The sequence below is a fragment of the Osmerus mordax genome, chromosome 21, assembly GCF_038355195.1.
Source record: "Osmerus mordax isolate fOsmMor3 chromosome 21, fOsmMor3.pri, whole genome shotgun sequence".
Lineage (NCBI taxonomy): Eukaryota > Metazoa > Chordata > Actinopteri > Osmeriformes > Osmeridae > Osmerus > Osmerus mordax.
The window spans coordinates 10182067-10197726 of NC_090070.1; the positions used below are offsets into that span (position 1 = coordinate 10182067).

At 46.7% G+C, this 15660-nt stretch overlaps 1 protein-coding gene and 1 pseudogene across 3 annotated transcripts in view; both read left to right on the forward strand.

Annotated features, from left to right (window-relative positions):
- Positions 1 to 5313, forward strand: part of LOC136965671 (regulating synaptic membrane exocytosis protein 1-like) — an 18455-nt pseudogene extending 13142 nt beyond the window's left edge.
- Positions 5314 to 11575: 6262 nt separating this feature from the next.
- kcnq5b (potassium voltage-gated channel, KQT-like subfamily, member 5b) overlaps positions 11576 to 15660 on the forward strand; it is a 77702-nt gene continuing 73617 nt past the window's right edge. For all 3 annotated transcript variants that reach the window (XM_067259277.1, XM_067259279.1, XM_067259278.1), the window contains exon 1: positions 11576 to 12202. In XM_067259277.1, the coding sequence (XP_067115378.1) occupies positions 11862 to 12202 (341 nt within the window). In that variant the 5' untranslated portion in view covers positions 11576 to 11861. The remainder of the gene's footprint in view (positions 12203 to 15660) is intronic.

Genomic DNA, 15660 nt, shown 5'->3' on the forward strand with positions numbered 1-15660 from the left:
CCCCCCTCCTCCTCCGCCCGCCATTCCCTCACCTCCCTTCAGGGGGCAGAAGAGAGGCCTCGGGCCACCACCCTCCCCCACCCTCCGCCCCCCTGCCCGAGGAGCACAGGTGGCGTGACGGGTGGCGTTGCTATGGGTGGCGACCGAGGCAGCGTGTCCTGGCTGTCCTGCAGCACCCTGTCCCCCACGGAGCGCACGGACATGCGCAGGCTCCTCCGAACCCCCGGGGGGAGCCGGCGAGCCCTGGACACGCTCTGCCCCTGTGTGGCCTTCTGTCTGAGGAGAACAAGCCTTGACGGATGATCGAAAGAGGCGTCTGATTCGTGTCAGACCTGCAAAATGCATGGAATGGAGAAAATAGTTTGGATAGTTGTGATGAGGAGTATAGATGCTGTGCCAGAGGTCATCATGACTGTAGTCTTGGCTAACTAATAAACACATTGTATTTCAACTACTGGCATGAGCATGAGTTTTGATCCATGTCTTTCTAGAATATTCAGTATATATTTCACAACTGTGTGTTTGACTTCTACCATAAGACTTAAGGAAGCACGGGGTGACTCAAGATGTTCTTCTGGTGTACATTGCTCCTCCTCCACCACCTTACCTCACCCTCCATCTCCCCCTTACCCTCCACCACCTCTTCCTCTCCCTCCCTCTCCCTCCCTCACCCTCCATCTCCCCCTTACCCTCCACCACCTCTTCCTCTCCCTCCCTCTCCCTCCCTCACCCTCCATCTCCCCCTTACCCTCCACCACCTCTTCCTCTCCCTCCCTCTCCCTCCCTCACCCTCCATCTCCCCCTTACCCTCCACCACCTCTTCCTCTCCCTCCCTCTCCCTCCCTCACCCTCCATCTCCCCCTTACCCTCCACCACCTCTTCCTCTCCCTCCCTCTCCCTCCCTCACCCTCCATCTCCCCCTTACCCTCCACCACCTCTTCCTCTCCCTCCCTCTCCCTCCCTCACCCTCCATCTCCCCCTTACCCTCCACCACCTCTTCCTCTCCCTCCCTCTCCCTCCACCCCTCCAGTCGGCAGGTGCGCGCCACGCCAGGTCGGAGCATGCTGAAGAGCACCAGCGTGAGCGGCGAGATCTACAGCCACGAGCGCACGGACGGCAGCCAATCGGACACAGCGCTGGGCACGGTGGGCACGGGCGGCAAGAAGCGGCGCTCCAGCATTGGCGCCCGCGTGGTCGCCATTGTGGGGAACCGGCGCAGCCGCAGCACCTCGCAGATCAGCGGCGCCGGTGAGTCGCCGTGACGACGAGCGCGGCTTCGCCGTGACGCTGAGACTCTGTCGGAGTTGGCGTTCCGCCTGTTGGGTTTCCTGGTCAGCTGGTTACTCTGGGGGAGAGGCGTGCTTTCGTAACCGACGGTGGGGGCCGTTCGCTGTGTCGATGTGACTTTGAAGCCGCGAGCGATCGTTGTTTGGGTAACGCAGGAATGTTTCGGATGAGGAAGCGAGAAAGGGAAGAACGTTACGGCTTGACGGTTGCTTTGCCCTCTTTTAACCTCTCACACGCAATCCGCCCCAAATGTTCAGACGAATGCGCACCGGTTCCACTTTCGGAGAGTTGCCAACACGACTTGTTTCTTTCTTCTGTGGTTAAGAGCCCCCCGCAGCTCTGTCGCTAGTCAGGTATACTGTCGTCTCTCTCCGCTCTCTCCCTCTCTCCGTGGCTAGGCCCACTGTAGGGAGAAGGGACATGAAAGGCTAGCCATAGCACTCCTCTTCATTGTAGCAGAAATAAAAAGCCATTAAGGGGGGGGGGGTTAGCGCCTAGGGGGGGATGTGTCTCTCCCACCCCCCAACCCCCACCCCCTTTCCTTTTGATTTGAGGAGAGGAACAGGAAGACAGGAGAGGGATAGGACTTAGTTACCACTGTTTCTCAACACCGTAGCGGCCCTCGGCTGGCCAAAATCTTGGCGTCAATGTCGCTGTGAACAAAGTCAGGTAAGGAGGGCATTCAGCTACTGTTGCGTGTTTGATCATTGCTTTCCGCTTTCTGTCTCTTTGAGGTTTGCTACCGTTGGTGTCAGACTGTTCGGTCTCTGTTTCGGTGGTGGACTGTGTCAAAGTGTGTCTAGATCCGGCAAAGGATGGTTAACTTGTTCACTTTTAATATATGAACGTGTTAAGGTCAGTGTGGTGTTCAGAAACTTGGCACCCAAAAAAGGACATTTATTCGATAAAAGAAGAAGAGATAGAAGAAGAGACGCTGTGATATAGCTCATGACCTACCATGAAAACCATTGTCTGGTTCACGTTTCTAGTCTGAACATTGATTTGGTTCATCACTGAAAGGGAACATTGTTGCCCAGAAAGGACATTGTGATCGGGGAGCTTATGAAACCTCTCTGACCGTTGGTGTTCTGCAATTCTGCCTGCTGTTAGGACATAGCCATGCCACTTTGTCACCCTTCCTCCTCTGTGGTCTGTGGTGTTTCTCAGGGGCTGTCATATCCTAGAGGTGTCACTCTGTCCTGTCAGGTTCTGAGGTCCTCTGTGGTCCTACTCTGTAATACTCTATGGACACTGCTAAGTCACTATAAATACGAAACGTCAACAACCCCTCAAATACGTGAAATTGAAACTTGTAGGAAATACGTGAAATTTGAACTCGAAAAAAATACGTGTCAATTCAATAAACCGCACCCTGCCGTCTATCCGAGTTGAGGTCTGCCCTGATCTCTGGTCCCCTTAGTGGAGAGAGTGTTTCCTCACGCGGCTCTGTGTGTTTCCTCCAGAGGGGAAGGGTAAGAAAGAGAAGGGCGCGCCCATCCAGAGGAGCCAGGAGACGGGCATGGCCGTGGAGCTGAGCAGGAACATGAGCAGGCAGCCCAGCAAGGAGTCCACCAACGGCAGCATGACCAGCTACAACTCCGAGGGGAAGTCAGTACCACCACCAAGAACGCACTGAATCCTCTCTCTCTCTCTCTCTCTCTCTCTCTCTCTCTCTCTCTCTCTCTCTCTCTCTCTCTCTCTCTCTCTCTCTCTCTCTGGTCTCTCTCACTCTTTCTCTCACTCTCTCTCTCTCTCTGTTTCTTTCTCTCACTGTTTCTGTCTCTCTCTCTGTGTGTCTCTCTCGCTCTCTTGTCCCACTGAGCACTATACAGCTGTGTCCCTTTCTTGCCACCATTGTTCATCTTCAAACATTACTTTGAGGTACCGCCGAGCATGGCAGGATTTCTGCCTAAACTCCACGTGTGATCTGGGCTGACTGTGTGCGCGTGGATCTTATGTGCTTCCTCCAGTCTGATCTTCTCTGGCGTGCGTCTGGGAGCTGACAGTCAGTTCAGTGACTTCCTGGATGGCTTAGGCCCCGCCCAGCTGGTGGGCAGACAGACCCTGGCCACCCCTGCCATTGGTGCGTTGATAGATAAGATTCTACTTTGGATTCTTCCATTTGTGTTCTACTGTCCTATCCTACTGTATTCTATATTTTTTTCTCACTCCCCTTGTCCATATATCCGTCTTCAGTCCTATTTTCTATTCTCGGGGGGGGTTCTTTATTTCGTAACTGCTCATTTCTTTTCAAGTCCATTTCCTCCCGCTTCCGTGCTAATATATTTTTTTCCTCCCTTTTTCTATATGATTAACTATTCATCCTGTTTCTGGTCTCATTAAGCCAATTACCTCGGTACTTCCTGTTTCATTTGGCCAATCATCTCTCTCCCCCCGCCACAGGTGACATTCAGATCGGGATGATGGATAAGAAGGGCCAGCTGGAGGTAGAAGTGATCAGAGCCCGTGGCCTGGTGCAGAAACCAGGGTCCAAATCCCTCCCCGGTGAGAACATCCTTCTAGAGATGGAGGAACTAGACACGCGCACACACACAATATACAAAGGATACATTTACATTTACCAGACGCTCTTATCCAGAGCAACTTACAGTAAGTACAGGGACATTCTCCCCGAGGCTAGTAGGGTGAAGTGCCTTGCCCAAGGACACAACGTCATGGGCACGGCCGGGAATCGAACCAAAAACCTTCTGATTAATAGCCCGACTCCCTAACCTCTCAGCCATCTGACCCCCCCCCCACACACATACACACACTCGCACCTCAAAACACACACTCACATCTCACACACACACACACACATATTGTACCCGGAGGACGTTAGCTATAATTCATGGTCAATGGACAGGCTTATTTAATATAATGTGGGTCAACTGGCTTTACCCATTAGGACTAGATCTAATAAAGATCGAAATCCTTGTTTTAACTCGATGCAGTTTTCCAATCCAGTTTCCTCTGGTTGATTGCAGCGCCATACGTCAAGGTCTACCTTCTGAACAACGGAGCGTACGTAGCCAAAAAGAAAACCAAGATTGCGCGGAAAACGCTCGACCCATTGTACCAGCAAGCACTGCTCTTTGAGGAGAGCCCACAGGGAAAGGTCTTACAGGTGAGCGGGTTCCTCTTCAGATCTAGACTTTGGACTTGGGATTGGGGGTTTATTGCCATTTCCGATACATAAGATTACATAGAACTAGGAAATACTACACAGACAGGTTTATTACTGACTGACAAACTTCTCCATTCATGTCTGAAACTGACCTAAAAAACACGAGTCTTAATTGAGTGTATTCATAAATATGTTTTAGATGGGTGTTTGAAGGATTGATCATTACATTACGTCATTTAGCCATTTAGCAGACGCTCTTATCCAGAGCGACTTACAGTAAATACAGGGACATTCCCCCCGAGGCAACTAAGGTGAAGTGCCTTGCCCAAGGACACAACATAATTTAGCACGGCCAGGAATCGAACCAGCAACCTTCAGATTACTAGCCCGATTCCCTAACCGCTCAGCCACCTGACTCCCCTTAATCATCATGTTTGGTTGTCTCTGTCTCATTCCCTTAGGTGATTGTCTGGGGAGACTACGGACGAATGGACCACAAAAGCTTCATGGGAGTTGCACAAATCCTATTGGAGGAGCTAGACTTATCAAGCACAGTCATTGGCTGGTACAAGTTGTTTCCGCCCTCCTCCTTGGTGGACCCCACACTAGCCTCCCTGACTCGACGTGCTTCCCAGTCGTCACTAGACAGCTCATCGGGGCCTCCAGGGGTCAGATCCTAAGGGACCAATAGGACTGAGACGCTTAGCGTTTAATAAACGAACTGTACTGTAGAAAGAGAGGGAGAGAGAAAGAGAAAATAGAATATATGTAGAACAACAACAATCAGAAACAGAGTCACAATGAAAAAAAAAAAAGCTTTGTTGAGATCTTGACAATCACTACTGTCACATTTCATTTTGTCTTCTATCTTGAGAGCTCTATGTTTCCATGTTTCGTTTCGGTATGAAAACGAGTTTGTTTTTTTAATCTGTTTTCACCGAAGCACTAGGGGCTGTCAAAGAACACCTCGAGGCCGGTAACTGCGCTCTCGTGGCGATTGATAAGGAGCCGCGCGGCACCCTACATAGGAAGAAATAAACAGGGTTTTTCTCAAGACGAAATCCTAACTTAACGAAAACAAATGTACGTTAGCATCGGAATGTACGACGCTCAAGACAGAGAGGGTCGGCCCTGCCTCCCTGGCCGCAGGGGGCCCCTCTCCAGTGGTCCTCCTCCAGAACCTCAATAGACTGCCAGCAACTCTCCACCCCAGGGTGGAGTGCTTCGGGGTGGGGCAGGTCAGTGGAAGCACAGGGTCCTTCTCTGGTGCCTAGACCCAGGGGATCCCTCCACAAGTCCTTCTCTGGTGGAAGGTGGTCCTCGTTTCAATATGTTTACCATGGCTGCTCCTAAAGCCAATCTCTGTTGGAGTCTCTTCAATGTTACTTTGTCCGATTGTTTCACCTCTTTGGTCTTTTCGTTGAATCTGGCACAAAAAAAAAAAAAAAAAACGTTTTTACGAGTCAGAAAATAAATAGGTTTACGATGTTTGTTGTTGGTCCAATGTGTGTGCATGGAGAGAGAGTAATGCTACAAAGAAAATAGGAAAAGTTGGAAAATGGTGTAAAATAGATGTGTCTGTTATCGATGTGGCACAGGGGACTGTTCTGGAAATGACACAGCAGTTTTTAAACTTGGCAATGAGATTAGCGTGCAGTGTCTTTTTTCTTCATCCAATCACTAGCTAATGTCCAATCCAGTCGTCTTTGTATAGATGTATAATAAACCTCCTAGGAGGTTGACCAATAAATAGGGTTTATGTCACTTTGAACTATGATAAGGGTGTCCCGTCACTGTAAAAAAAATAAAAAATCTTTGTCCACCCTCACGAGAACAAGACAAGTGAGTATCTTTGATTCCTGCTGTTTTAGGGTTAGGAAGAAGCCCCTCCCCATGACCCCAGCACACGTTAAAGGGTTTTATCCAAAACTTCTGTTTACATTATTTTAAGATTTAAAATGCAAGCACAGGAGCTTGATTTTTTTACAGCAAAAAGTTTAACTTTTTGAGAAAAAAAAACAAATAAATAAAAAGATCTAAAAATAAAAAGAAGCTAAAATCCTTGCAGTAAGTCCTTTTTTGTTCATATAATTTCCTCTTTGTCTAGAGTTTCGGGAAAACAGAGAAAAGATTCGCTCAAATTTCCCTTGTGCATCTCTGTGAATGTGAAAGTAACCAATCGGATCGATCTGGCAGGACACAAAGGTCAACACTCATCCTCTGTCAGGCCCGCCGACTCCTCCCACAGAAAGGGGCGTGGCCAGCATGACTTCGGAACCTGTTCCAAGCTGCATGAACATTTTTTATTTGTGAAACGAACAGATACCGGATTTTTAAAAAGAAAACTGAACTAGATGTGTTAGTTCCACATACCGTAGGACCGCTTGTATGTTGCATGCACTTGTACAGTTTGCTCGTACTTAAATATAAAGAGATAAAACCAAGAAACCGAAGCCATTCACATCATGCGAAGACATTCGATTGATTCAATTCAGCTGCGAGTCTTAGTCCACGTCCTCCTCTCTCTCATTCCGGTGCTGAAGGTCTCTTGAACCAATCAACAGACGCCCCAAGATTACGTTGATGTCTTTTCTAAACCCTTAGGATGCTGTGCTGTAGGACAGAGCAGACCTCCAAGCCCCCTTATCAACTGCTCCTAGACCTGGCTCAAACACAGAGCCAACCTACACTGGGTGCGTTTGATTTAACACACCCGCTGCCATACAGCAATAGGATGGTGTCCCCAAAGTGTAAACTCTGAGGTTAATTAAATACAGCTTAAATGCTGTCTTGGTTGACCCAAGCCTGACTGTAAAGGTACATCCTAGTATACCTTGAAGGGGCTGAGATGATACAATCTATACCTAAGTCAGATCAATCTACAGTGTACAAACTATGGTTATGTTAAACATAATGATATATGAACACATCAACTCTAAGGTTGTATGTCACGTATAACTAAGTGAAGTATAACTACAGGTGCACAGTAAGTCATATCATGTAAATAGTCTGCAGCCATTATTGGGTGATTGAGTGATATTTAAGGGGCCAAGTCATAGAATGTGGAGCCATTATCAAATCACCATGGACCACATTGACTGTACAGGTGTACAGTCAAGTGTTCAGACCCACATTATACATGGGTTCCGTCACACTGAGCCAACCTCCGAATCAGCAAACAAGGCCATTCTAATATACAGCCACGCAAATACCGTTGTCAAAATATGTGCTACTAAACCCAATGTTCTACCCCGGCCATATAGAAAAAATGACCTAAGTAAGAGTTTCTTTTGCTTTCATTGTCCCGTGAGGCATTTTTCTTTTTCTTTTTTTCTTTTAGTTTTACTTTGTCAGTATTATCTGGAAAAAATGCTGATTGTTTACAATTTATGTGTTCCACGGAAACAACTAAAAGAAAATTGTAGAAAAAAAGAAAGTATTCACTGCAACATGTCCTGTTTGTATAACAAATGTGGCTCAAATGATGTGTATGTTTTATATAAAAAAAGAGTTCATTTTTATTATTTACAAATAAAAGAATGTGTGGAAGAACGTTGGCAATGTCTCTGCTGCCTTTCATTTCAACTTAATCCAACCTCCTCCAAATATTCCCCCTGCTACGCATCAAAATTATATTTTTCCAAACAACATTGCGTTTGTAAGCCACGATTACTTTGAACATTATGTCAACGGGTCAGAATGAACAGACCCTCATAAACTTAGACGCGGGTTACCCTGGGTTACCAATGGTATCTTCTTGGGCTTATGGGAAAACTAATATTTTCTCTAGTCTCACAAACTCAACCCACGATGCCCTTGGTCCGTTCCTCAGATACACATCTTAGCAAAGCAGAACTCGGATAGAAGTCAGAACTCCCAGGGAGAAAGAGAGAGAGAGAGGACCAAAATGAGTAGTGCGATGAGAAATATTTGGTAATAACACAACCAACAACTCACTCCCTTCTGTCCCAATAACACGTCTCAGGACCAGGTTTCAACATGTCTCCTGGGTGGTGGATTGTGATAAATGAATCATCAAGGAAAACAAACATGGAAAGAATTTGTCAAAGTAGCAGCAAATGACCGCGTCCAAATAATAAGCTTAATTACAGGAGGGTCTCATTTTTCAAACTCATTGCTCATCGACTTAAGACGTTCCCCTTAATAGCTTGGGCATGGTTTGGCCAACAAAGTAAAAGAACCTCACTATTAAGATATTGTTAAAGCTCTCATAGGGCCCTTGGCCAAAAACTTTTCCAAAGAGATTTGGAACTTTGAGGGCACACCCTTGAAAACTAGGCGTCGTCCTATTATTTTTACGAGGTGATATTGATTGCTACTCTCTTCCCTCTCTGCTGAGGGTAATAGCCTCTGTTTAGTTAACATTGTAGTGTTGAAAACCCTGAGTAAGGAAAGGTCATCCGTCAAAAAAGGCCTAAGTCCTACCCTATCACTGCTTATCAGTCTACCCTTAATAATTTGTCACCATGTACAAGGAAGGGTGTCCCCGACTCCATGTGTTGCCTTTAGAGTGTGGGAGTTCCCCTCGGTGTCGTGACTGAACGCCGGTGCAGTGACCTCTCTCCATCTCTCATGACTGCGATCGTGATATTCGGTTTGAGAGGACCAGCGAGAGACGGGTTTCCAAAGAGTGCCCTCGGATTTCTAAAGCACCCTTCACCTACCCGCCCTTTAAGGCTCCACGGTACAGCGTAGCCCTACCTACGGTTTCCTCTGCTCGAAGCTTCGTCTCACTGAAAAGAAGAAGAAAAAAGAGAGAAAATGTAGCCCTACAACAAGGCCTCTCGTGCGACCCACACAGATGACACTGCAACGGGGGCCTCTGAGATTTATGCTTCGGCTTCGACTTGTTAATCAAGCCCCAGGCCCCCCGAAACAACATCTGCAGGCAATCATACCCCCTGGTCTCCTAGTGACAGGGCCTGGGGTCAGGGCCCTGGGGTGCAGAGCAGGGATACTAGTCAGAATTGAGGACCAAAGCACATATAATCGTCAAGATATCCATCTCAGTTCTGCCCCCAGGAAGTGCCCTATGCTTCCATTAGGGCCCAATCACAAAGATCTTTACGGTTCATCTCCAAATGGGGACCGGAACAATTGGACACTGTAATGGACGGATAATTCCATACATTTTCCATGTTTCTGTTCTTCACAATGATCCCTCAATAAGTACATTTCGTAAGTAGGGTTTTCAGGTCATGTCCTTTTCCTGTTGCACTTACTGCTGAGTGTGATTAGCGTGGCAATTATGTTGTTTTTGACTCTGCAAACATCACGGTAGAGTGAGTCTTTCCTTTCTACTTGTGAGGAGGTGCGATTGAACACCCTGGTACTGTTTTGGGCAGTACACCCTGGTACTGCAAAAAACAGACTCACGTATCGTATGCAAGGAAGAAACCGTGGATTTGGCAAAACAGAACATGCCGTATTGACATAGCATGACATACGTGTTACTGACTGGACACCACGCTTTTATCTGATGGTGGTTTAAATTCCCAGGGCAAAGGACACATACATTTAGTGAAAGATATGTTGTTTCTCGACCGCTAGGTGGTGTGGTTTTACTGTATTGCTCAATGAACCAATGTGATGTCTCTGTCTCTATAGAAGGAGCAGTGTACTGGTCATTTGTACTGTGACACGCGCACACATACTCAACTGAATGTTCCGGACATAATGCTGACTCGTATACATTAGGCTCTCATTGTAAATGTTGTCACATAGACTATCTCTCTCTTTCTTTCTCTTTCCCCACCTTTCAGTCTCCGGGCCTTTCTCTCTCTCTCTCTCTCTCTCTCTCTCTCTCTCTCTCTCTCTCTGTCTCTCTCTCTCTATGTTCACCAGCTCTGCTTTTGATAGAATGTCTACCATAGAAATTGCCGAGCATGCAAGCATGGTCGGCAATTTCTCATGTCTAAAAACAGCCACTGTCAAATCCCTGATTCTATTCTTAGTACATGATGAAACAGCACCATGGGAATAGCTAAGCAATGCACCCAAATGGGCCCAATTACGGATATATCTGAAGGCAGCCTTTTGCTAAATGTATGCCTTTGACATGAGATTGAACATAATGTAGATACATTTATACTGGGTTGTGTGGTGAATTTGACATATTTTTAAGACGTTCGTTTTCTTGAACAGTTTGACACAGGGTTTGTAGATTTTAAACAAAGTTCAAAATGGATTATGCAAGAGATTTGTTAGCAGATTAACATGAACAAACAGTTGTATTGTCTCTGTAAGCAACAATTATTTTGTTCAGGCTACTGAGCATCCGACAGTTTGATATCAGTTATCCTGTCGTGCAGAAACACTTCAGTATGTTTTATTTTGAGGGTGGTCACGTGGTGAGGGAGCTAGTCCTGTCGAGAGAATAAGTGGAGTTTTAATCGACAATAAAAACAGTATGCTGCCTATAAATGCATTTATTTGATCTGTAAACAAATGTAAGGAGCAGTTTTTCAGTTTAAGCCGTAATAGCCAACGCGTTGGTTATCGAGACGGATTTACTTTAACTTCAGCAGCTGCTCCAAGCTGTTATAGTTTGCGGTCAACCTCCCAACGCAACCGCATGGAATATAGTGACAACGGAAAACTCATAAGGCAATAGACTATTTTACAGTGATGCATTAAAAGTCGTCTCGTTTATATGCCTTTTATCGGTAAATAACAAGGCTAGGCTACCGGCTTTGAAAATTTGCACCAGTTTTACCTATAGGGAAATTGGGTGCCAACGGAACTTTAGCGTGACTTGTGCGTTGTTGTCTTTTAAGTGTTAAATTGAGGGATTTTTGCCTAAATCACTGCAACCATCCCGACTGCATCAATGTGTTTATCAAACAAATAGAACACCAATATGCACAATGCCGGGATTGAACTGATGAAAATTCAGCTGTAGGGCATTGTGTGCTGCGCGTCACCACGTGAAACAACGACATTGAAGCAACAGGCAGCTGCATGCTTTAGAAAGTCTGGTTTCACAGTTCACATTTCACTTCCTGTACGGTTATGCAGTCCCATGCTGCACTCGTCCGTATCTTGGTAGGCACAATTAATCTCTTGGTAGGCACAATTAATCACTAATATTACAGGGGATAAAGAGTAGACCGGCTATAGCCTACATTGGAACCGGACTTCTCAACGCGCCTATCACAAACGCGTACCACAGCTGGCTTCGGTTACGCATCATCACACTTGTGGAAATCGCGACAGTCAGTGTAGTAGAGGGACGATTCAAGAGAAAAGAGGGCGCTCAAAAGTGACGGGTGAAACAGCGTGCCCTATGGTTTCGATTATGGTTTGTAACTTCGGGGAGCATTAAGCACATTTAATTAGTCGTTTATAGAGCTCGCCTCGCACCCCCTGGTTGGACACGCATGCCCAAGAAGACCTCCGCGCACTTCATGCCCGCGTTGGTGATGCTATGCCCCGCAACCACAGCGGAGATGAAGGCGGTGCTGGGCTCTGGATGAAGACATCGCCTGGGCATCACACCGAGGGTTACGGCTTAAAAGATGTGGAGACCGGACGAAGGATGATAAACAACGCGGGAGACGGTTTGCTGTCAGCCTCCAACGCCACAGTGGCCGGAGGACTGGAGAACCTGAGGGGAAAGCAGGGCGCACGTCTCAGCCTTCTGGGCAAACCGCTCATATACAGCTCGCAGAGTGGCCGAAGAAACGTCCGTTATCGGAGGCTTCAAAACTACCTGTACAATGTTCTGGAAAGACCACGAGCCTGGGCATTCATCTACCATGCGTTTGTGTAAGTTTAAACATTTTTATTGTTTCATGTAAAACACACCGATGGTTGCGTGCAGTCTTGCGCAGCTGTGACATGATGGCTCCAGTCAGAATTGGCAGCACACCTGTTGATCTTTATCCATCACTTTAAAAGACTCTGAATTCACCCATCATCCCTTTTTTCTCCACCCAATGATTGGAAATATTGATTATGATTATTGATAAGGATCCCTGGTGGAAAGAAATACAGTTTGAAGTAAAAATAAATTAAAACCGTAAATTTCCACCGTAAATGCAAATGTATATATTTTAAGCAGATGTCATTTCTCAATTCAGTCTTTAGTTATTTTTTCGTTTTTTTTTGCATCTTGCGGTGCCTGCATTTTGACGTTAATCCTTAGTTTTAAAGAAAATGTTTGGTTGTCCTATATATCTCTAAATGGATCGTTCAAAACCTTGACTCGAAAGTCATAGCCTGGTTTTCTTGACACATGCGACGAGATTCGAGTCAGGTGAGCCAAATCTCGGTAACTGGGGGTGTATCTCATATAACAGCAATCGTAGCAGATGTTCCCCTAGCCCATGAACACAACTCATAGGCTACTCTCGACAATAAGCATCACTCAGCCTGTCCTATTTTACAGCGAACTACGCATTTAATTTCAAACAGCCCATCTCCGTGACTCATAACGCAAAATAATTAAAAACATGGACTTGTTGCAGGATGTACCATCAAAAGCCATTATTCCTATTCATAGTTCTATTGAATATCGAACATCAGACTTCAGCCTATTTCAGAATACACTTTGTTATATGCATGGAAGATCAGCAATAAATAGCTTCTGAATGATATGAATTCAGCAATATTGGCAATTTTTTTTTTAAAGGTTCAATCATCTAAATAAGCCGTCTTGTGTGTGTAGGGGTCGTAGGGATGTGTGTGTGTGAGAGAGAGTATGTGAGAGAGTGTGTGTACTTGTATGAAGGACAGAGGAAAAATACAGACATTGTGTATTGAATATCTTCTCTGCAGCAGACACTGGGTCTGGAGAGAAGGTTGTAGCTATGTACACAGTATGGTATCTGCTACAGTGCCACACTGTCCCTGGTCTCTGTCATACAGTTGGCCCTGTGTGTCTTCTACAGATACATTTCATTCAGCAAGTGTGTGTGTGTCTGTGTATGAGAGAGATGTTATCTCTGTCTCTAAGTTAAAGGAAGGAAGTTGAGACAGCATAGACTGAGCACAGACGTTTCTTTCGGAGATGTGTGTGTGCGAGTTCTTCGTGTGTGTGGGTGAGTATGGGTAACAATGCTCTCTTGTGGCCCGTTTAAAAACGTTCTCTCCGTCCGGTTCGTCTGGTTTCACAACCACAGGGGGTCAGTCACAATATCCTCCTCGTGACTGACCGTCCTTGCATCTCACACAGTGGTCGTCTCCGGACCTGCAGAACGGCTCATGGTGAGTCTCACCTGCAGAGCACGTGTGTCTGTGTTGATGAGGCCTGCCCAGCCTAGCAGGGTCAATGGGGTAGACCGTTATTATGTCACCGACTTCTTGCTATGAGGGGGTCACACCACTTGGAGATTACCTCACATCCTGTCTCCGTTGCGGCCGTAGGAAGGGGGTCAGGGGTGGACTGGCGGGGGTGGGGGGAGGGGTGGGGGTGGTGTTCTAGGGGAGGGGGTGTGGGGGAAGGGGGGGGGGGGCGGCAACACATTAAATTATGAGTGGACAACATTGCCTGAATCTGTCAGTGTAGAGCAGAATGGGTCTCATGCTGTTTATTGAGCCTATCAACGTGCTGAGTCACCGTTTTGGAGGATGATATGCGCAGAAGCTTGTCTCTTCCTATGAACGAGCAGCTATTGGGAGGACATGGTTGGATGGCAGGGAAGTTACTGAGTGATTTCCTTCAGCCCCCCCGGGGCCATAAGGCAGAGTGGGAGAGCTGGAGACTGAGTCACGAGCGCACACATGTACACACGTGTTGTTACGCACACAAACGCACATGTTCACCCTCCCGTAAAACACACACTCACATTGGGGCATGCGAACATGTTTACGCAAACGCAAAGTGGAGTCAGGTGGCTGAGCGGTTAGGGAATCGGGCTAGTAATCTGAAGGTTGCCAGTTCGATTGCCGGGCAAAATGACGTTGTGTCCTTGGGCAAGGCACTTCACCCTACTTGCCTCGGGGGGAATGTCCCTGTACTTACTGTAAGTCGCTCTGGATAAGAGCGTCTGCTAAATTACTAAATGTAAATCTAAAGTATCCCTTTCCACTACCTGGCAACGACCGGGCGAATTCACCAGCCAATAAACGAGGTACTATTACATAAAAGTAGCATTAGTTATTGTCTATGGAGGCAGCATGTACATATTCCCACATTCTGATAAATGGTTTCTGTTACAATTGCGTGGATGAAGTGGTCATTATCTGCCTGACAACCACAATTCTGATGGATTTTGTTTTCAACCAGAAAAGCACCGCACGGGGGCCGTTATTCAAGATGGGGCTTAACTTGATCCCCTCCGATCTGGTCCAGTGGTCGTTAAAAGATAAACTTCCTTCCGTACGTCTCACACACCTTGGGCCTTAAGACGCGTCAGTCTTCTTTCTCAGTAGGAGATGTTGTCTCTTCGAAAAGAGGAGTCAGTTCGGGTCACCAACGAGCAAATGCCAGGATTTGGAGAACTACAAAACATCCGCATTACTTATTCCTCTCTTTAAACCTCCCGTGATTGATCTCAGAATGTGACATTCTACAGCTTTTCTAAGCCGTGTCTTTTGTGTTTGTTGTTGCACTTAGAGGCAAACTGAGTGTAGAAAGAGAGCTGCGATCCGTCTCATTACTGTCAGACACCAGGCCATCTACAAAGGTTGCCGTTTCATCCCTGGGCTTCAATCCAAATCAGATTTTTTTTTGACTGAACGAGTACACATCCTAAATCCAAAACAATACAGTTTCAGAAAGGGTGTGTACTTGACGTGCATTCGTTTTGTGTGTGTAATAGTTGTGAAGCCCTTCTTAGGGGGACATTTGCTGAAAAAACACTTAATTCCTTCAGCGCTCCACTCCTCTGAGCCAAACCTGGAGGGAGAGGTCAGAAAAACAAGTGCACTTAAAGTCAAGACATCAATTTAGAGAGCGTCCCTAAGACCTTCCATTTGTCAACCTGCTCTCAGGCTTCGAGCCCTCACTTGAGCCGGGATGTGTTCCGGGTCTTTCTACGGGCGTGTGCAGCGCAGAGAAGGCTATTGGAAAGGAAACCGAGGTAGAAGGATGATCAGCCCGTTTCTATGTACTGTAACGCATGAAATGCACGTTTTCTCACGGGACCCAAGTATTTACCCATGTACACTTCCTACGTGTGTGTGTGTGTGTGTGGCGGCATAGGTAGAGCACTGAGACAGCCTTTATGCAAGCCCGCCCACCCCCACTGCCCCTCGTCCTCACACACAGTGCAGCCATTCAT